At 32.8% G+C, this 23851-nt stretch overlaps 2 protein-coding genes across 4 annotated transcripts; one reads left to right on the forward strand and one right to left on the reverse strand.

Annotated features, from left to right (window-relative positions):
- Nucleotides 1-16: 16 nt before the first annotated feature.
- Nucleotides 17-7546, reverse strand: LOC106063131 (39S ribosomal protein L51, mitochondrial-like). Of its 2 annotated transcripts, none has more exons than XM_056007435.1 (5): nucleotides 7518-7546; nucleotides 3107-3198; nucleotides 2450-2630; nucleotides 509-613; nucleotides 17-321 (listed from the first exon to the last, which is right to left on the reverse strand). In XM_056007435.1, the coding sequence occupies exons 2-5, from the start codon at nucleotides 3188-3190 to the stop codon at nucleotides 83-85; spliced, it is 609 nt and encodes a 202-aa protein (XP_055863410.1). In that variant the 5' UTR covers nucleotides 3191-3198; nucleotides 7518-7546; the 3' UTR covers nucleotides 17-82. The 2 variants fall into 2 exon arrangements, with proteins under 2 accessions (XP_055863410.1, XP_055863409.1); XM_056007434.1 differs by lacking the exon at nucleotides 7518-7546 and adding an exon at nucleotides 6642-6819.
- LOC106063129 (putative ankyrin repeat protein RF_0381) lies at nucleotides 7139-23308 on the forward strand. Of its 2 annotated transcripts, none has more exons than XM_056007433.1 (4): nucleotides 7139-7181; nucleotides 14259-16001; nucleotides 16584-16929; nucleotides 19465-23308. In XM_056007433.1, exons 2-4 carry the CDS (start codon nucleotides 14297-14299, stop codon nucleotides 19979-19981), a joined length of 2568 nt encoding a protein of 855 aa, XP_055863408.1. In that variant the 5' UTR covers nucleotides 7139-7181; nucleotides 14259-14296; the 3' UTR covers nucleotides 19982-23308. The 2 variants fall into 2 exon arrangements, with proteins under 2 accessions (XP_055863408.1, XP_055863407.1); XM_056007432.1 differs by lacking the exon at nucleotides 7139-7181 and adding an exon at nucleotides 7192-7333.
- The last annotated feature ends 543 nt before the right edge of the window (nucleotides 23309-23851 follow it).

Consider the following 23851-nt stretch of genomic DNA (forward strand, 5'->3'; position numbering starts at 1 on the left):
GAATACAAGCACTTGATGAAACTTGTAGAAATGTTTTCATTTTAATGGTCATAAAAATATTCTGTGCAACAAAAAAAACGTCTTATAGGCTCATGTCTCCATCTGCAGACCTACTTTTTCTTTTAAAGTTGTATATTTTGGTTAAATAACGTATCCTCTTCTGTATCCTGTTGTATTCTGATGGGTAGAAAAGTTTCAGTCTGTTTCCTTCCCACTCCATCTGACGCAGAAGTCTCAATCTCTCATCAGCTTTGAAGGCAATCAACCACCTAGGACCAGTCAACAAGTCTGCTGGATGCACTGTTCCATCTCCAAGTATATCTACAACAATGAAGGAGAATTAAAAGACATTCTAAGCTGATCACTTAACATTTCTACATTCAAATATCAAAAGCATAGTAAAAATTAATAGTCATTCTAGACTTAGAAGTTTAGCAGTTGGCCATGTGCTGACCTGTGTACATATTTAAAAAAAATAAGAAACAATTATTTAAAAAATTATTATTACCTATATAGTCATTCTGACCAAATAAGGCTTTTTTGGTTGACCAAGAATCTGATGGTCTGTATGGTGGGAGAGATCTCACTGGCCTTTCGTGTCTGGGCAAGACACCTAGGGAGATACAAAGTAATTGTTTCATTTTTACTACAACTAATACTGACATAGTCTGCTAGCCTGATGATAAAAATGTTTCAGGCTAGTCTGAGACAAGTTAAACTTTAATAACAATATTAATAATCTTTATTATCCTTAAGAAATTGTGTCTTGCAAATGTGCATTACACAAAACATTTGTTCATACCACAGTTTCAATCCAACATTGCATGTGAAGTTTACATCATTACACATAACATTTGTGTTCATATCAGTTTCATTCAAACATTGCATGTGAAGTTAACATCAGAAAGTTGGAATTTATTCAACAATTGAATTTTTAAGGGAACAAAAGAGTTCTTGTATCTGTTGTTGTTGTTTTTTTGAGTCTTGTAACTTCTTTAGGATGGTAAAATATTAAAACTGAGACCTAAAGAGTTTTAATGTTTGAAATTTCTAGAGCCTTCATAAGAGAGTCACAGCGAAGTGACAAACAATGTAAAACATTGGGATTGTCTGTCAGTGATTATCATTCATTATTCTTTATTCACTGTCCTTTATTTAACATTAATAGCTTTTTTTGTCAGATAAGCTAATTTACAACTTATATGATTTCTACAAGCCATTTATGTTTAATGTAACTATTATTCATCACAGGAGTATTTATTTCATTGAATTGAATTTAAAGATTTAACTAATTGTTTTCAATACTTTATTACTTCAGTATGTTACTATTTTGGCATCTCTGAGTCTGCAGATTTTATGTCATGATTTAGTCTAGTAGATAGTGTGAACAAGGCTACTTTCAAATAAAATATGAGACCTCCTTCAGACATGAAACAACTATGAATCATCTCATTCTGAGCAAACATAACAGAAACTGATATGAACAAAAATATGATCATCTTCTTATTTGAAGTAACATGTGTATTATATAAGATAAGATGGAGGCACTCCTTCATGTGACTGTAGAGCCCTATTCAGGAGAAACATTCCTTTCTACAAGCAACACATGTGAAAATGTCAACTGGTTTAGCAGTTGAGAAACCAGCCATTTTGTGTGTTCGGCTCTTTTCTTCCAGAGCTGTGATGTCATTACTTTTTCACTCTCCATAGCTTTCTTTGACACTCTCTCTCTCCACATGGAGGCGTGGTGGCAGAGTGGTAAAGCAATTGGCTGCTGAAATGGGGAGCTAATCCTGGTGAAGACTGGGATTTTTTAATTTCAGGATTTTTGGGTGCCTCTTGAGTCCACCCTGCTCTAATGGATATCTGACATTAGTAGGGGAAAGTAAAGGCGGTTGGTCATTGTGCTGGCCACATGGACAGACTCTCATTAACCGTAGGCAACAGGAACAGATGACCTTTACATCATCTGTCCTATAGACCACAAGGTCTGAAAGGGGAACTTTACTATTCTCCACATAGTGCTGTCTATGGCTATGAATCTTCTAAAAGAAAATAATGTTACAAAGAATCTATTAATAATTAGAAGAAAACTCAACATGTTTCATCGCTAGTTTGGAAACCTTTTAGACAACCTAGGTCCCTAGAGATACATGGATGACAATTAAGTGTGTAAATATGGGAACATATTGGTTGGCTCCTATTGAATCAAGCTGAAATTCTTATCATTTTGCAGGGAGCAAGAGTAAACCATGTCTCATTAGAACATTAGACTATGGTTGAAGTGTTTATTTTCTTATTTGCAATCTTTGAGTCACGTAGATCTAGCAAAGTCTTAGTATTCTCATATTTAAACACGAAACTCTGATATGACTAAAACATGACACATTCAGAAATAGAAATATCTATTCGGTACTATTTTATAATAAGAATAAAAATATTATCTTACCATCAGTCATATACTCTATATAATGTCCATATCTGCGGGGTCCAGGTGTCTTGTATGGTGACTTAGTGGCATGCTCAAAGGTTCTGTCTCTGCTGACAAACTTTTTCTCCTTTTTGTATGTAGTCAAACTACTTTCAGTGCTGGAGCTGCTTGCGTCATGAGTGAACCGGGCCAATGTAGGCTATAAAAAATAGTTGTAAGTACTTTGGTGTCACATCAGGGAGAGTGGTGATTATACACATCATTAGCATAATTTAAGGAGAGGTGGAAAAACTTAATTAAGAAAAACATTAAGTTTTTTCTTGAGACCTTTCTTGTTAGGAAGGTTAACAAGGTTGTTAACCCCTAGCAAGTAGACCTGGGTAGACTGAATGTATCCTGAATCATTTATCCTGGATTTCAAATCAAACTAACATAAAAACAAGAAAAACACAAAAAAAAATACTTTAAAAAAAAACCAAGCTTATAAATATTAAGTGTAATTGTATCAATTAGTTTGGATCAGTCATGTAATTATATGTCATGTATGATTGGCCTTGACATATAATTCTGTGCGGAAGAAATATTTTTACCAATTTTTTCAGAGTTATCAGTCAATTCACAATAAGATAGAACTTGACAAGCAAGCTACAAGATTTTCAATCAAATCAATCTTACCAATTGTTTACACAAGTTATTCTCTGTTAAAATTGAAATAAAAGACTTCAGAAAATTACTGTTCTGATATTTTACTGCAAACATTTTAAGACCTGAAAGCAGACATTGAAATATCAATTAGTTCATCAATAGACAAAGAAAGTTATGTTTTTGTTAAATGAACCGAAATTGAGAAGTTTTTCACCTAAAAACCTCATACAATAGCTGACAACTTAGCATTCTTCACTGGAACGGATCATCATTACAGGCGACACACTTTTAACCAGTGAATTCTAACATTTAAATTAAGGGTGAAATACCTTCCTGCCATTCCATTCTCTAATGACACTAGGGAAGAAGGAGTTAGCATTTGGAATAAGAAACGTGTCTCTACTTTTGTGTCTTTCTGAGTATTTATGAGGTTTTGTTTATATCTAGTTGTAAATTATGCTTCAGTGTTTTATGAATTATTGCTACTATCTATCTAAATATTTGAAATAAATGAGATGTAAATATCTATTCTTTTGTAATTACTGCACTGCTGCTTTATTTTTATCTTATAAAAAACAGACATTACTTCAAAACAGAAGATGATTTTTTTCTTATGTATGTCCCTAGCTCAATGTAGTCATGCATGTTAATCAATGACTTAAACACTGCCAAGTCACTGATTTTCCTGGCTGACTCAGGCAACCCATTCCTTGCTCTGGAAAAAATAGTAAATTTGTACAAATTTGTCATAGCAGACGGAACAAGGAATACGCCTTTGTGTCTTTCTGAGTATTTTATTAGGTTTTGTTTTTGAATTTGAAGATAATGTGTTTTATTTATTATATATTATAATTGCTACTTAACTTTTAAATCTTCTATCCTGAAGGGTTTAATGATTTGGTGTTGCTCTAATCAATAGTTTGTCACGAATCTCACTGCTCCATTTTGTGTCTGTTCTAGTTTTTTTTTAATGCTTTCTTGAGTTGAGGGATAACAAACAGAGGATGCCTATTATTCTTTCTATTATTAATGTAACCAATTTTAAATAACATTTTAGTTTCTTATTAGTTTTGTTGAAATTTTTTAAAATTAATAAACCCTAGACCTAATGCTTTCTTGTTTGATTTCTTAATAATTCTATTTATATGGGGGATTTCATGATAGTTTTTCATTTATTTAACACCTAGGCTAGCCTTCATCTAGGTAATTTGAGTCTGTGTTACTGGTTTAACATGAATTTATAAGACATGCTCCAATTTGATTCCCATTTCTGTAAATCATCTAACATTTCTGTATTATGTTCTATATATATATTTATGCAATCGTTTGTACATAAATAAATCTCTGATCCTGAAATGACCAATTCAATATGGTGTTAGTACTGTTAGTCTTTTGACATAAGAAACTCATGATACTTTAAAAAAAAAAATGTATAAAATGCATCTAATAGTAAAATTAAGCTAATATTGAATAAATTTAATAAAATTTAATTTGCAACATGATAGATCTAGCTAGAGTCTAGTTGATATAGAATATATATTATATTATTTATTATAAAATAGAGATCTAATTTAAAACTTAACTGAGTCTGAGAACTAACTTACTAACAAACACAAACTTTAACTTAACTTGGACTTGACTAATAAACTTATTTCGGCTTTCACAGACAATCGAATCACAATCAATTCCCCTCTGGACTCAATCATAATCATACTCAAGTCAATGAGTTCTAATCAGACTAAAATACACTCAGACTCTGAATCAGCGGACTCTAGCTCTAGATTGACTAGAATCTATTGATATTTATATCTTAGCTTAATGAATGAATTAAAATATAGATCCAGTCAATCTAGGAATCTACTATAATCTAGTCATTCTAGTCCTAGTCCTAGTCAATTAAGTCAATCTAGAATACTACTAGACCTAGATCTAATTCTAATAAAAATTAAATGAAATTATGAAGTGAATTAGTGTGAATCACCAATGAAGAATCAATTATAAGAATTTACTATTTAGTTGAAAGGCAATGATTTAGTGAATGAATCATTGAATCAATGAATGAATGATTATTATGATTTTAATGATTGAATATATAGTAGATTCTTATAATAGGCACACCGTATTCGGGAACTAGGTCAAATTTTTATTTTATTTTTTTATTTGGTGACGGTTTAACTTACAAAAAAACTGAAAGCAGATTCTTATTCTGCAACTAAAGGACTATAAAAATAGCTGTGATTCTTTGAATTACCACTCATTGTCAAGATTTTATTTTAAAATAAATCAGGTCACTTCATGCTCCTATAATAAACGCAGTTTTTGTGCTTTCTCCTTTAGCGCACATCGAGCACCGATAAGAAACACCACTATGTTATTGCTAATAAATTATATCTGTGTTAATTAAAAATTATTTAGATTGTATTAAAAGAAGTAGATTCACTTCTGCAATATGTATTTATAGTATATTGTCTCTTTATATATGCCTACCTATATAATCTGTGTGTAGAAACAGACAGAAATAAATCTCTATAAATCATAGATCTATAAATTAATTATTATAATTTAATAAACATGATATTTTCAACTAGGCTACATGTATTCTCTGTCTCTTTCTTTTAATTCCCATCCAAGGACCCTCTTCTTTTCATATTTTGGATGTTCGTTTTGTTACACCTTAACATCCCCTCCCTCCCATAGATGCTTATAATTCTTTTCATGACTCTCTCCCCCATCCCTCTACTGCCTGTATGATAGGTTGTGACACTACACGCTTAGTGTATACCTCTCCTCACCACCAGCGCTCGCCTGGTGTGATCACCTGCAGTGGGCATGGTCTCTGGCTTCAAATTAGCAGCCCGCACTTTTTCTTTCATTCATAAATTATATATTCTAGATATCTCGATCTAGGTCACTTTTATTCATTGAAAAAATCATAGATTTATTAATCCCAGTAATATTTCTTATTACGATTTTGCCTTGTGCACTATAGACTATAGGAGAATGTGTTAAATTCATTATTAATGTTGAAACACATCCTTTTTTAATTTTATTTAACAGCTAATGGAATAAATGTGATTGAAATGTCTTTCTAAAGATGTTTGGAAGCTTATTTTGATAGATCCACCAGCCTACGATCAAACAGGCTCATAATATAGCCTTCATCCCTTATATGGGTATGAATTGCCGGGGGAGGTTTATACAATAGCTTTACATACTTGGTTACCGAGAATCTAAAAAACTGCCATCTGCTTTGGAAAAGCGGAACAAAAATACAGGAACTTATCTAAAATTGGACATGCACTGTCCCGAAACATCGTTTTTAGCTCCAAACATAAAAACAAGTTAATTATAAACAAAAAAAGCGACGTGTTTCTTAAAGGAGAATTCGATGAGCTGTGCCTAATATAAGAAGCTACTAGATCTATATATATATTATATATATTATTATATATATACACATGAATTATAATGAATCGAATGTGACAGTCACAATGTCGCCAATCATCAACAATCATTTTCAATGTCATTCACTTCATTCAGATTGGCAATGTTGAACAATATTTACCAATGATTAATTTAGAATTTGTTAATATCCAAAATGTGTTTATTTGTTGACATTGACGAGGAGTTTGCTTATAATCACTGTTATAGAATAGATCTAGAGTCTAGACTTAGAAAGCTATATATCTACTCTAGCTAGTAGATATCTAGCTAGATGACAATTAAAATCTTTAGTCGATAAAGTTTATGAAAGTCACAAAGTTCCATAGACATAGGTCTGTGATTTAAATCTAAATACCAATCTAAATATTTTAGTTTCTATATATAATTCTACTTTAAAAAATGTTCGCTCTTATAATAATATCTAACTATTATTCATTAATCTAAATTTTAAATAGTCAACTATTTGACATAAAAAAAAATTAAAATATGAAAACTGAACTGGTTAAGTTTAATCGATCTAAAATGAAATAAGATGCAGATCTATTAGTGTTTGACTTTGGCTTTACTTTTGGCGTTTTGCGTAAATTAGTTTACGAAAAAAAAAAAAAGATTAATGTTTTTCAATTCTAAAGAGTTACATAATCACAGAATATAAATTTAGGTCAATTTTTTTTTTTAATGTATAACAAAATAGATCTAAATCTAGGTCTCGATAGAATGCAAAAGAAAATGTTGCAAGCCATAAATGATGAAAAATATTATAGTTATACAAGTACCGTCTGTTAAAATTATTTGACTCAAGACGAAACTGCAGTCAGTGAGAGTCTGTTACTAGACTAGTAGTAGTAGTCACAAAGTAGTGTTAGTAGCGTTACCTTACACTCACACTACACTAGTCTAGACTAGTCTAATACAGTCTACAGTCACTACACTTCACTACACAGTGACAGTACTCACATACTATTTAATTACTATATTTAGACTATTATTATATTACCTATAATAATTAGATATATCTACTCTACATCTATATAGGCCTAGAATCTAAATGTATCAAGTACTAGTGCAGCCATAATCAGAGTAATCTAACTTTATCTATCTAGACAATCTAGTGACATCTAGTCTAAAGACTAAACTGAGACGACTGAGTCTGTATAAAAGTCATCTAGATCTAGTTCTAGAAATCTAGATCTAGTAGACCTTAATTTTTTTAATAATAATAGTAGTAAGAAAGTGTCTTCTAAAGTATTTAAATATTTCAAAGTCAAAAGATTTGAAAAGCGGTTAGTTTTGTAAAGAATATCCCCAATGGTTCTATATATTTGCTAACCTAAAAAACTAACTAGAATGTAATCATTTAGAATGAATTACAGATCTGCCTATAATTATTAGTGATGGGAACTAAACTAACTTTTATAAGTTAAACTAAAACTAGTTATTAACTAAAATAAAGTAGTTAAACTATTAGTTTATCATGAATTTCAAAAGATAGTTAAACTAAAGAAAGTTAATTAAATTATAACAAACTTTTTTTTTTGGGGGGGGGGGGGGGGTGTTGAACTAGACTTTACTAGACCTATATAGATATAATCATCCAACTGTATGCCTACGGTTCAATCTTATTCTTTTAACGTTCTAGTAATATTTATCTATAATAAAATCATTATTAAGGAATATGTTTCTTACATAAACGTTAATGCACAATAAAATAAAATGTCTAAATAAATATGTGGGCTTGTATTTTTGCCTTGAATTAAAACCTTTAGAAAATAATATGGTACTCTTTTTTGAAAAAAATTATATTAACTTATTATATAACGGAAAATCTTACTTATACTGGTAAAGTTTAAAATCTCATTAAATAATATATATATATATATATATTTAGAATTTCAAATTTAGATCTAGACTAGTATCCAAAGAAATAGAAACGAAATCGTTGGAGTTTTTAAAACATTTGAAAGACCTGGATAATTATTTTATAGTGTAAAATACATGCTTGACTAACCATGCCGACGTGCTATTTTCTTGTCTGACCACTAAAAATACAACTAACACTATTGCATAACTGACAATTAAACACGCAAGGGAAAAAAAACTGGGTGATCTTGTCATTATGGAGTGCACACTCAGTACACTATATAGACCTACACGTCTTAATGCAGGGTAGTCTTACAGTATTATCTACTACACACTTACAGTACACACTTACAGTACACTAGGCCTACATGTGGTCATGTGTATGTATAGCTGACCAGGTTGTTAAAATCAGTTGGACACAGTCTATTTACTTTATGGTCAGAGAGTTAAATGGTCCTTTATGGTGCTGCAGTTAAAAAAAAAAAATTTTGCCGCAAATGAATTGATTAAAACCACTAAATATTGACCTAACTAACTAATCAGATTCCCACTAGAAACAGAAATTAAACACCTCCATGTGGCTCACAAAAAAATTCGGAACAACCTCATTCATAATACTGCATAAAAGCTTTTGACAAAAAATGTTTAACATTTTATAATACTGCTACTTTCAAGTGCAAATATTTACTCCCATAACTTCTACCAGGATCTTACTTTACCCTCTTCAAATGCAGACTATCTAAATAGTTAACTGCATCATCTTTTTTGATAATCAAAGTTATTGATATGACATGACCAGAAAACAGGGAGTGCGTTTCAACCCTGACCACATGTTGAAAAGTTTTACAAATTTTAATTAAACTTTTTAGTTAGTAACTAAAAAAAATTAATTAAACTACGATTTTAACTAAACTTTTATTTTCTAGTTAAACAATGGCACAATGGCCTTAACTAATTTTTTTTAGTTAAACTTATATTAATATAATATTATATACTAGAACTATATATAATAGATCTAATATAAATTATATTATACTTGACTACTTGCAGTTGTAGGTAGATTTATAACACTGGTCTTGACTGGTGAATCCAGGGGGCGGTATGGACAATCGCCCCACCCCCACCTCCCCCACACTCGGCCGGGGGGGGGCGGGAGGGCAGATAAGTTTTAGTAAAGAAAGAACACAATTTGTATACAAATTTATTACTTATATTAATCTATCTACATATATACTATATATATTATAATTATTTACATTTCAACCAATTTTTAGATTATTTTGCCCCCCCCCCTCTAGTATGTTGGCCGATTTGGTGGGATGTGAAGGGGCAATGGCATTAATACCACCACCACCCCACACACATACCACCATAAACTTCCAAGTGAGGGGGGGGGGGGCAGTCCAATTTATTTGTAGAAATCACATCATGTTAACAGAATCATTTCAATACCTAGTTGATTAAAATTTGTTATTGATATTTTAACTGATCTTTATATTATGTCTTCCCCTTTTGGCTCATTAATGGGATGGGGGAGCGAAAATACATCTACTGCCCTTCCCACCTAAACCCTTTGAGTTGGGGGGAGGGGGCTGCCTTACTTTTATGGAGAAATCAGTTTGTGAACAAAATTAGTTGAATTAAATATCAATTTTTATATAATGTTGCTTTCCTTCTGGTATCTGGGCCGATTTGGGGGGGAAATTACTTCTACTACCCTCCTAGCTTTAGCCCTCTGAGGTCCTATTTTAATGGAGAAATCATAGTTTGTGAACAAAAATAGTTGAATATCTATATAATATAATCTACATATATATTGATATTTGAACCCATTTGTATATTATATTGCATCACACTCTAATCTAAAATTTTATCAATAGTAAATATAAAATAAATAAGGGTTTTACCAGGTGGGAAGGGTGATACAATTGCCCTCCCCCCATCAGACAAACTAATACTTTTTCTTTTTGTATTTTAGTTGAGAAATTACAAAATAATTTATATTCCGGTATGCTGTAAATTAAATTCTTAAATCAAGTTGCCCCAACCACTATTCTTTAATGCCTAATGCAATCATTAGCAGAAATCATAAAAAGGAGCGAGGATTAATGGTTTTCACTGTACCGCTCCTTCCCCTTTTCAGACGAAAACATGACGTTTTAAAACAGAATAATCAAAGAGTTTATGTAATTTCACATGAATTTATTATAATTATTTTAAGAAAGACTTTGTTTTGGAAAATTTAGAATTCATAAGAAATTTTTCAGTATAAGACTAACAATTGAGCTGAGTTCTGAACACAAATATTTTTCTTTTGTATTAATAAATTTGGGATTATAAGTCACAATTTATGCTTGAATCCTAAAGATGGAAAAAATTATCTTCTTCTTATCTTATATAATACAGACGTTATTTCAAAAAAGAAGATGATTACATCCTACGCGTCATGCATATTTTCATTTAGTTATGCATATTAACCAATGACTTAAATTCTGCCAAGTCACTGGTTTTCCTGGCTGGCTCAGGCAACCCATTCCGTTCTCTAATAGCACTAGGGAAGAAGGAGCATTTGTACAAATTAGAGTAGAATCTAATTGGTCCACTTAATTTCTCCTCCCACTTCCAAAATTTTTTGTTTAGAGCTTTGAATTATAGTTCTGTAACAAAACAAAGTTACAAACAGGCCTCTTGAACAAAATGTGTCACTTACAAATAATCTTTTTTTTAAATATTATTTTTCGAATATATTTTTTTTCTGTGGCAATCCTCAAAGCTTAAATCTGTGGGGTATCTTATTTTTTCAAGGAACAAATCGGTTGTATTTGCAATGTAGTAAGGGCCCTATAAATTCATATTAGAATATTTTTCAAGTAAAACATTATTCAAAAGGTTCGTTCTGTTGATGCCTTATGCTGACCAAAACAAGCCTACTACAAGAGGTCTCGCTTAACATGAAGATAATATTACAATAAATACGCCTAATAAAGACATACTTATGCTACTTGTGCTCGATTGTCAGTCACACTTCAGGATCAGCCCTTGCCCCCATGTTACTTTATTTTACTTAATTTGACCTCCTTTTTTTATATTGGATGAATAATGAGCTGTAGATGTCAGGAGAATGCGTTTCTGCAGTGAAGTATGCAAAAAAAACCTTGACGTCAGGGCTTAGCTATGCTGTTTGTGCATTTATGCATAGGGTTAGGGTTTACTAGGCGTTAGGGTTTGGAAAAAAATTGCCCCCACCCCTACTCCAAAGTTCTGGATCTGCTAGTGATATACAATCAATAATAATCTAGGTCTATCTGGTACCCCGACAAAATAGCAAACAAAATAGTGCCAATAAAATAGCGCAGAAAAAATATATTTCAGTCATTTTGAAAAAGATAGGAATAGAGCCAATATTTTTTTTTTTAATGTTATTATTTTTCAGCTATTTTGCAGGAAACACATTAGATATCTTAAAACTATAAATATGCAAATAGTAAGCAAAAATTATAACAACTTAATATGAATAATTTCAAAATATATCATTTATTTACATTCCAAAAGTTTACTTTGAAAACAGGCAAAGATAATTGTCAGATTTATACACACACACACAAACTTTCACAAAGTTAAATTGTAGGAAATGTCACATAGAAATTCCATCACTGCATGAACGGAGTCACCACATTTCAAAATCCTATTTTTGCAAATTATGCATTTTAAACATTGGTGAAAAAGGGGAATGATATAAAACAAAGTACTCTCGTTCTCAGCAAATATAGCATATTTTCAGATCTATTAATATTGAAAAATATATAGATATCAACATTAAGGACATTAAATTTCTAATAATTCGTTACTTTTATACACATCTTTTATACACATCACTACTTTGTCAGGAAATTTCGCACTACTTTGTCTGCACTATTTTTTTGGTCACCGGCCTATCTATATAGTCAATAGTCTATATATAGTTCGTCCATCATGGTTCGATGATGACCACTTTGTTATCCAGGAGGCTGAGGGCTTTGCACTGGGGTTCTATGCCTCCTCATGTGGCTGGTGAGACCTTTGTGAGCCCAGAATCTTCGGCTGCACACTTGGCAGGTTATTCCAGCTAGAACTAGTGTCGTGGGCCTTGCTTTTCTTCTCTGGCATTTTTCTTCTGCCAGCGTTGTTCTCTTTTCCTCAGCAACCTGTGCGCCAGTTTTTACACAGTGACGCCATGATGCTCTGTCATGTGCCTCTGTCTCCCTGGTGGCTGGGTCTATGCTGAACGCTTCAGAGAAGCTTTGAGGGTGTCCCTGAAGCGCTTTCTTTGATCACCTTGCGAGCGCTTTCCTTCGCTTAGTTGGCCATACAAGAGTTATTTAGGGATGCAGCGGTCTTCCATTCTGCAGATGTGTCCTGCCCATCGCAGCTGGGACTGCATCAGGATTGTATGGATGCTTTGCAGACCCGCTCTTTGAAGGACTTCAGTATCTGGTATTTTGTCTTGCCATTTGACATTCAGTATTTTTCTCAGACATGTCATGTGGAAGTGGTTCAGTTTCTTTGCATGTTTTCTGTACACTGTCCACGTTTCTGAGGCATAGAGCAATGTAGGAAGGATGACGGCTCAATAGATCCCTAGTTTTGTATTAGTGGTGATACCACGTCTGTTCCAGACATTTTTAGACACTCTGCCATAGGATGCACTGGCCTTGGCGATACGCAGGTCGATTTCATTGTCAATCTTTCCATTTCTGGAGAGTGTGCTGCCAAGATATGTGAATCTGTCCACTGCGTTTATATCATGTCCATTTATCTTGATGCTTGGATCTGAGTAGGCTTTCCCAGGAGCAGGAGCTTATATATAGACTATAGAAGACATTTATATGATAATACTTCTGGAGATGTAGGTCCAGTATAATATTGACTATCATAATATAGATCCAGCTCTATTTATGAATGAATAATTAAATAGATCTAGATTCTAGATCTATGTAGATCTATGTTCTATATCAAATAACTAACAAAATATAGATGTACAATTTGTTACTCTATGTTTTACTTGGCTGATCAAGTTAAAGGGTCTTTAGGAAGTGGAATTATTTTTTACTAGTACATTGTCATTAACCTATTCATTATATACTGTGTTATAAATGATTAGATGTAATAGTTTCTTAAATATAGCTAAAAGTTTGTGTTATGAAATTATATTTTGTATCGGTTATCGTTCTTGTGTTTACATGTGCTTGTAACTCGTCCGTGAGAATGTGTTCACGAAATGTGTGTTGTGTAGTCATTCAGTGTATTAAAGCCATACTATACAGACATGGTTATTGACTCTCTCTTATCTTTATGTTCATAACAGTTTGCATATATTATAAATAGATCTAAGAAGGGCATCATAATGCATTGGATTCAAAATTGCAACCATCAGAATATTCAGAACTGCATTCTATTTGACCAGTTTAATAACTTTTCATCTTTGCTTTAATTTAAATGTCTAGATTACAATGTAAAAGAATACAGTATGACCATGTTATGTATTTATAGTAAAGTCTTGTATTGACCAATGCATTAAGTTCTAACTAGGGCATTGCTGTAATGAAAGGCTAGACTTTTAAATTCTCATGCATTAAAAGAAGGAATTTCAGTTAGACTTAATCCTTTTGTTGTACACTCATTTGCTTTCTACCTTAGAAAATACAATAAACATGCATATAGATTGTATAGATATAGATATATAGATATATATTGTATTTTCTATACAGTCATTCACTCCTGCAGCAGTCTTTGAGCTTTCTAGCATAATAGCTAAATCATTAAACAGTGTATTGTCTATTAGGAATACATTTTTAAAGTGCATTTCTATTTTATTAAATGTATGTATATTATATTTTAGGATATGAACACTGCTTGGTTAAACACTCATGCAACTAAATGAAACAAAGGATGGAAAGATGTCTGCTTGATGCTACAGACACAGGAGACTTTTCAAAAGTTCTAAACTGTCTTCGAATTGGCACTAACCCTGATGTCACAGACTGTAATGGCTATACACCTCTAATGAAAGCATCTTTAAAAGGCTTTGATTCTATTGTCATAGCACTGCTGCAGAATAAATGTCAAGCTAATATTTCAAACAACAACGGCATAACAGCATTAATGTGTGCTGCATGGGCAGGAAGACTCAGTATTGTGCGGTTACTTCTTGATCACAACTGTTTTGTGAACCAGAGGACCGAAAACGGTTTCACAGCTCTGTTGTTGGCTGCCAAATGTGGCCACTATGAGGTTGTCAGAATATTGTGCCAGAATAAAGCAGACATCAATGCTGTGACACAATCTGGCATGAATGCGCTTTTCTTTGCAGCTAGCAGTGGACACTGTGGCATGATAGAATACTTTCTTGGACATCACTTTGATGTCAATGCAAAAAGGAACGATGGCAAAACATCCTTGATGACTGCGGCTTGTAACAATAAATGTCGGGCAGTTGAGCTACTGTGTAAAAATTCTGCAGACGTGAATGCTGGCAGTAAGTTTGGAATGACAGCGCTGATGTGTGCTTCAGGCAAAGGTCACTGCAAAGTTGTGTCACTTCTTATACAGTATAGTTGTGATGTGAATCAAAAAGATGCGAACGGAAAGAGTGCTGTGATGTATGTAGCTATAAATGGTAACCTTGACATTTTCAAGTTACTCTTGCGTAACAATGCCGATATTAATGCATTTGATAATCATGGGAAAACAGTTTTAATGTTTGCTGCTGAAGTTGGTAATATGAAAATAGTTAAGTATTTGCTAAAGAATTCATGTGCTGTGGATACGCAAGACCAGGAAGGTTGGTCAGCACTATTGTATGCAGCCAAATCAAAGCAAAATGATGTCATCCAAGTTTTAGGCAAAGAAAAAAAAAGACTGAACTTGACTAGTCATTCTGGGCAAAGTGTCTTGATGATAGCTGCCCTTGAAGGGTATGTGACAACAGCTCAGATCTTAATAGACCTTGGGTGCAACATCAATGCTTGTGATGTGGATGGTGTCACTGCGGTTATGTTTGCATCATTTGCAGGGAAGTCTGAAGTTGTGGAAGTATTATGCAATCATGGTGCTGATGTCAACCTTGTCAGCAAGCATGGCTGGACGGCTTTAATGTTTGCAGCTTTGTTTGGACACCAAAAGACAGTTGACCTACTTTTGTCCCACAAAGCAGACGCTCATGCTAAAAATGACATAGAGTTCACTTCCCTTATATGGGCAGCTGCATTTGGACATTTGACCATAGTTCAAGCCATTCACAAAAACGGAGGGAACATACAGTCAAAAGATATAAATGGGTGCTCTGTTCTGATGTGGGCAGCAGAAAATGGACATTTAGATACAGTTCAATATCTACTTCAGAATAAATGTGATATTGACTCCCAAGATAAATATGGCTGCACTGCAGTCATGAGGGCAGCAAGAAAAGGGCATTTGGCAGTTGTTCAGATTTTATGCCAGAGTGGGGCAGATATCAACAAATGTAGCACAAATGGCAGCACTGCTTTCAGCCTTGCATTAAAAGGAGGCCATGACAGAACTAAAGAGTTCCTCCTTCAAACTATCATTGAGCGGGGAACACGTGGAACTGTGCCTTTAAACAGTAAGTAATCATGAAACTGTAGCAAAATTATTGAATACACTTTCAAGTTACCCATTTCAGACCTTGTGATCTCTAGGGCAGATGATGTAAAGGTCTTCTGTTTCTATGGCCAACGGTTAATGAGGTGTCATGTGGCCAGCACAATGAACTATTACTTTACTTTCTCCTGTTAATGTCAGGTACTCATTAGAATTGGGTGATCTCAGGGATGCTCTTAAAATCCTGTAATTACAATTAAAAGTCCCAGTCTTCACTGAGATTAGAACCCGGGACCCTCATTTCAGAAGCTAAGTGCTTAACCACTCTGCCACCACACACAATTTTCCTTTCTTATTAATGTGATTTATCTTATTTAGGAAACATTTGGATATTATGTAACTACTAAGGAGGGAATTATGAAAACTTGTTAAATTATATTTAGAGAGTGCTAAGGTAGACAGCTTATAAAATATTTATCTTTGAGTTGGGGAAATATTTAGGAGCTAAGATAGGTATTTAACATTCAGTTAAGAGCACCAATTCTACCAAGAAGTACACAGACTGTTTTCTTATCATAATTTCATTTCTTCTTTACTGTTTCAGCATCTTCTGGAGAGGATTCTAATAGAAATGTCAACACAGCTCAAGAACACTCATTAGAAGATATCAGCTCAACTCCAAAGGCAGGTCCTATTCCTCCTGCTCCTATGGCACAGCATTCACAAGCCAGTGAAGAGACTAGGGCTGGAAGAACCCTCCCTACACCACCACCTTTCCCCCAGCCACCGTCCAGTGAAAACTTTGATTACAATAACTTTATTGACTACATGAAAACTTGTGCTGACCACTATATGAGGACACACCCCAGGCCACCTAGACCAATCAGGATTTCAGTGGATGGTGAGCCTAACGATGAAGTAGATTGCCAGCCACCTTTAAACATTTCTTTGTAAGTAGTTTTATAATCTCTTCTTGGTTTGTTCTGTTAGTGACTTAATCTCAAATGATTGGGTCTGAACTCTTTGACTTCTGAATTATTTTCCACACTTGGACGGAATTAATGTTTTTTTCCCTTTCAGAGTGAAAACATTGCTTCGATTAAACTTTTATTTTATAACTTTTTATTTTTTTATTAGAAAATGAGATATTTAGTATAGAATTAAAAAGGAATGCATGCCTTTTTTTATATATAGCACAAAGCAATTTTTATAAAAATTTATCTTGGAAAAAAATGATGGTGTAATATTGAAAATAATAATTTTTTGTATCATATTTATCTATATTGTCACAAAACTAAAACTTTGTATAGAAAACACATCTAAATACATAAAAGGACATTTTTTAGCTAATTATCCATGTCAGTACTATTGGAAAAATGAAAACTGACCACCTTGGACAAGTCAACAGTTCTGGGTCTAAATTAGATCTAGGAAATATGATCTAAAGTAGAAACAAAAATAAATTATTTACAATATTTATTCATATTTCCACATACTTTATATGAAAACTATTTCAAAACACATAAAATGAATTTTCTGAGCTCATTATCCCTTAACACTATCATCCGGAACATAAATCTAAAGAAAATAGAGCCTTTTTAAGACCCCACTCTTTCAAAAAATCTTTCACTGTAAAAACACATTGAATGAAAGAAATTCTGGTTGTTTAGCAAGGGGAAACTATTGTAGATGTTTTAAGCAATTAAAAACATACTAGTCAACCGGCGGCGTAGCATACCCCTCTATTTTGCAGGGCCGGCCATAGGCCACAGCAACCTATTCGGCCGCAGTGGGCCCTACACTTTCATAGGATCCACGCTAATTCTATGTGTAAATTATTAAAAAAGATCATTTTATAACTTATAATAGTTTTCTTGCGGCCGCCTGATTTACTAGGAGCTCCTGGAAATCTCCTGAAATTGCAAAATATATGAAAAAGTCATGGAAATCTCCGGAAATTATTAATAATCTTTTAAAAACTCATACAAATCTCATGAAATATATAGACAAAAATTTTTTTTGGGGTGTCATTCAATATGGAAAACGCCAATCCTACGGGCGATAAATTAAAACGGCATTATGCATTAGCTGTAATTGTGTAATCTGATGAAAGAAGCTTCTCGCGCCTCAAACTAATGAAGAATTACTTTAGTTCAACAATACTTGTAGTTAGATTGAAATATTTTGTACTTGTTGCTATTGAGCGTGATCTATGTAGGAAATAAAATTTTCATGTTACACTGTATGACTTCGCTACACACAAAGCTCGTAAAGTTCGTGGGATAACTTTATCTGCAGAAATAAGAGAGTAATCTTTCCTTTACTTCTTCTTCTTGTCCAAACTGTTGAGGGAAGAAGAGAATTATATTATAGATATGGGTGACCTAGAGCTTTATAGCTGCATAAAATCAATGATGGGAGCATAGTTACGGAGTCAAAGAGTTAAGAAAAAGGCTTACTATTCTAAGATGATTGATTGCCTTGCTGTTATTCTTCTCAATTGCTAAATTAAAGTTTTAACATTTGCCAGTTTCAACATAAGTTATCTTAACATTTTACACAGTGGCACATTGAGTCTTCTTGTTTGTTATCATGCCTTAAAGGAAAGAGGTCAAAATATTATTTTAAATTCTTAAATGTTCTTATTTTGGTCTACAGGTTTTCCAATAATTTGTAATTTTCAGGCAAAAATAGTGTTTTAGTTAAACAGAATCATTAGCATTTTATAAAACTGAAATCCACAGTAACTAGACTTAATTTTTAATGCTTGCTGCTTCTTCCGTGACATAATTGCTGTTTACAGCATCACAATCATAGAAGCCTTTTCACCATGCTGCACCATTTACTCCTAGAACTGTATGGGGTTTGTTGGCTGAGTGGTTAAACACTTAGGCTGTGTACCAAAGAGTCTGCCCTAACGGTCTTGTGTCATGTTTTAATCCTGGTAAAAACTGGGATTTGGAACTTTGACATTTTTACAACATCCCTTAGTTCAGCCAACTCTAATGGGTAACTGTCATATGTGAGGAAGTAATGCCAGTTGGTCATTGTGCTGGCCACATGACATGCCTTACTTCATTTGCACCATAGAATTAACTTTTTTTTTTTACTTAATATACCGGTATATAAGTGCAACTAAAGTGACAAATTGATAGAACACATACAAGATCATATTGAAATCAGAAATCATATTCACAACACTGGCCTCCTAAGGTAAATTTTCTTTTTATTCCTAACAGCCAATATTGCAAAATAATAGTTTTAACAAGAAATTAGGGTTTTTGTAACTGCTGGTATGCACATTTGGCTACAAGTTTTCAGTTAACACTTTTCTTTATGCTCTATCCATTGTCTCTTTAAATTCAGCTCCAGGTACCAAAGATTTGTGCTGTGTATTTCCGCATGTCCAAGAATTATCTATCATAGCTATATCTTTTATTTTAAAACAAGTTTCTTTTATTATGTTTCAATTTGTTTCTTCACAGAAACTTTACCAACCTCACTGCTCAGAATGTCAATATACAGAAAGCCACTTATGTCCTAACTGGCGACAATGGCAGAATAGTTGAAAGAGAAGAAAGTTCAACGCAGGCATCAGTTGTTGGCGTTGTTGGAGAATATGATGATGATGAAGGGGAAGATAACTTTACTATATGCACTGACGGCAGGAATATCAACCTTCCAGACATAGAGACTGATGGTGACCACATGCTCCCAGGGACTTCCTCTGTCAGTCATGAGACAGAAAGTTGCAAGAAGGCACCTAAAGTGAAAAGAGATATCACTGCTTCATTGAAGTCTAATTCCTTTAATAAACAAGCAAACATGGAAGTAAACATGTGTGGACAGGCAAGTAAGAAAGACTTAGAAATCACGAATGCACTAGAGAAAGTGTCTATAGAAGAGAAAGATGGAAGCCAAGAACTTTCAACTATTAAGTTTGATAGAAAGAGAAGAAAGCATGAAATGTATTCTTTGCCTAGAAAATTAACAAAAAGGTAAGAGAGGAAAATCTATAGGTGTAAAAAATGTTTTTCTTAAGTGCAATGAATTTCTTGTAGTTTTCTTTTTTTATCTTGGTTTCTTTAAAAAGCCTTAAACACTTCCATTGTCCCAGATGTAGTCAAAGTTGTACTTTTAAATGGAAATACAATTATGAGAGCCAGCCATCTTGTCAATCATTTAACCACAGTTTGTATGAGTCTATAAAGTTAGATGATGCCTTGATTGGAACTCAATATTTTTTTTATTTTCAAGCTAAGCTACACTGACATCACATTCCATGAAGTAAGAATATCTGAGCTCCGTGGCTGGATTTTCATTGCACTCATTGTATAATACATTACAATGAATGGTTTAAATATTGAAACTAAGTCTTATTTTTTTTACTTTAAACTTGATTAGCAATAGTTTCTTATTGTATGATACAAAATTGTTATTTAAAATGTGATCTTATCAGTCTCAATTATTTCAATCTTAGAATAATAGATTAATATTTTGAATGATGGACTTTTTTTTATTGTTATTTGAATATCCAATATAATGAACTAATTGATGTAGTTCTGTGAAATGTGATACAAATGTTCTTTTTGCATTATTAATGAGCTAAAATTTATATTTAGTGACATCATTTTAAAATATAATTTAAGGTATTTAAATAATTATAATTTAAATAATTATAAATTCATAGGGAATTTAATAAACTTTATTACAGAATCATTTTACATATTGATATTTTAGTCCCAGTTCATTAAAAATATATTATATATTTGTGTATTAGCATTCTTTAAATTTGAAATAAAATTAAAAAATTAAAGCAAAATATTATTTTGAAAAAATAATAATTCAATTTTTTTTTCTAGCTCTTTAAATTAAAAAAGGTCTAATAAGGACTTTATGATAGGGGGCCAGAAGGCTTTTTCTATAACTGAATTGTTTTTTTCTGAACTCAAAGTTCTAGATTGACATGTCTTGCTCTTTTACAAGTTCCATACATTCTGTCTTTGGCCAAAGTATATTAATATTTATTACCTGAGTAATAATAAATATATAATATTTACCAGACATTCTCTGCATATCCTTAAACATCCATCCATTCTCAAGCTCTCAGCTTAATATCTTGCTGTTAACTTGACCACCAGTAGCAAGGCTGGATTTTCTGGGAGATTTTAGTGTGTGCACTGACCTTTGATTGGTTTTGTCTGATTCATGTGTGCTGTCATGTTCAGAGGTTGCATTTTCAACTGGCTCTGGTGGCTTTGTTGGCATGGTAACTGATGCAGCATTAGGCTTCATCAGTAAAATAAAATATTCAATTTGTGCTTTAGAGTCTTTACTGATTTGTATTCTGTTTTATCTTTCTATAATTAAGATTTATGTGTATGTATCCTGTTAACATTTGTTGCTAAATGATAGATTATTTTTATTTGGTAGTTTTGCAGACAAAGAGTTTTTGGTTAGTCAACATAAAAATGTGTTGTTCTTCTAAATTAAGTTTTTACATAATGTATAAATGTTAGGAAATGTTATTGTGCACTTATAATACATCCTGGCAGCTACACCTTATCACATTTAGACTTGACAGTTGTACATTGTTCCTTCAGAAACAAAGATTTATTTATAAGTTGTAGCCCAAACAGGGCTGCAGATGACTGCTGGCAGGGTTTGAAAGTAGGACCACTGTGATGACAATCTAATGAACTTACCACTTGGCCAGGCAGCCATCCACTTTGTGTATCTTTCAATTGTCTTTTGGTGTCTGTTTATACCTTTTATGTTCATGTGTAAGTCTTTATTTACTCTAATGTATTAAAAAACAAACAAAACAGGAAAACCAATGTCTTAGAAGAATAACATGCATAACTAGATTAAAACATGGATATGCATAGAGCATAATTAACTTGGGAGTACCTCCCAACTCTTTCCTGCCTACTTGATCCAACATGCAGTGTCATCATGTGGGTTTTCCTTCTATATTTCTCTGTTTACTTATCTCCCACATTGGGGTGTTTTCCATTTTATACCACAGAGTTTCAGCCAAATAGTCAGTCATGAACATGTAATGATCTTTATTACTTGAAATAGGAAATCATTGTTACCAATGTTTGACTTACGGGAACAAGGATTTTCTTTTTAACTTTTACTGCCTTTAGTAAAATTTCTATCTTCAGCTGGCCAAGGTGCTCATGTGCAAATTGCACAAAATTTCTTCATTTCTATGTTCAAGGCCTATCCACTTCTTAGTTCTAATATCTAATCTCTATTAAATAAAATGTTCTATTGTATCTTTCTTAACTCATTGTCATTTGTATTCACAAAATATTTCACATTTATTTATTTTCTAACGGCTCAGAATGTTGCATAACACTTTTCGTTCCTAAAAATGATTTAAAAAATTAGGTTTTTCTTAAGCACTAGTGTCCAGAACAGCACTCTTAAAAATCTGCTTTGTTAGCTACCAGTATTTTATCCAACCAAAATATGTAATATGGCCATATCTGACCAATCCTATACAAAAGCTTCTTTCCACTTTGCATATTGAAGCCAGGCAGATTCAATTCCATCTGATTCAACAATTATTTGCCATATTGGGGCCGTAAACAATGACAATGGAGATTGTGACATGTGCATCAGAAATATCTATGGTCCCCTGATGTAGGTATATTTCAGAGAAAATAATAATAGCAAATAGTGATCATTCTATTGCAAATCACAAAGAAATTATTACAAGAGTGACAAATTGTGGTGGGTATAGTGTAAACATTTGATTCAATGTGGCTTTCACTTTAAGTGGAAGGAACTTTTAGAACTATTTTTGTTATAGAAATCTTTTATGTAATCATTCCTAGGTTTGTATTTAAAGATCTCCTCATTTGGATTTTGAACTGTGAATTATATCATGTTGTTATTTAATAACAGTTTGTTTGTTTTTTACATGGTAATCATTAATTCCTTAAAATTAAAAAGACACACATGTTGCTTTTATTTTTGACCAACCACAGATGTTCATTTTTAGATTTTTACTGCCAGGCAGCAGGTGTACAGGGATTTTAATGTATATAGTTTACAAACAGTCAGTTTCTGTTGTATATTGTTATGCAATGAGTGTAGTAAGTCATGTATTTTGTGCTAAGAACTCCATTTGAGAAGATATATTGCATATTTTTTATAATTTAAAAAAAAAATCAATATCCAATTGTGCATTTGTAGCCTGTTTGTTGAAACATTTTACACTTGCAGTTAAATTTGGCTAAGTTTCTTTAATTATCAGAAAAAAAATAAATAATATGATTATGTTTTGTTTAGGGCTGAATTAAATCAATATTACTGTTGAAGTAATACAATTATAAAATGTTTTATTTCTTTTTTTTTTTTTCTGTTTGTTATGTGGAGATTGTTACTGCTTATCCAGTTATGTGGACATTGTTACTGCTTATCCAGTTATGTGGACATTGTTACTGCTTATCCAGTTATGTGGACATTGTTACTGCTTATCCAGTTATGTGGACATTGTTACTGCTTATCCAGTTATGTGGACATTGTTACTGCTTATCCAGTTGTTATGTGGACATTGTTACTGCTTATCCAGTTGTTATGTGGAGATTGTTACTGCTTATCCAGTTGTTATGTGTACATTGTTACTGCTTATCCAGTTGTTATGTGTACATTGTTACTGCTTATCCAGTTATGTGGACATTGTTACTGCTTATCCAGTTGTTATGTGGACATTGTTACTGCTTATCCAGTTGTTATGTGGACATTGTTACTGCTTATCCAGTTGTTATGTGGACATTGTTACTGCTTATCCAGTTGTTATGTGGACATTGTTACTGCTTATCCTGTTGTTATGTGGACATTGTTACTGCTTATCCT

Source organism: Biomphalaria glabrata, chromosome 13, assembly GCF_947242115.1.
Source record: "Biomphalaria glabrata chromosome 13, xgBioGlab47.1, whole genome shotgun sequence".
In the NCBI taxonomy this organism is placed as follows: domain Eukaryota; kingdom Metazoa; phylum Mollusca; class Gastropoda; family Planorbidae; genus Biomphalaria; species Biomphalaria glabrata.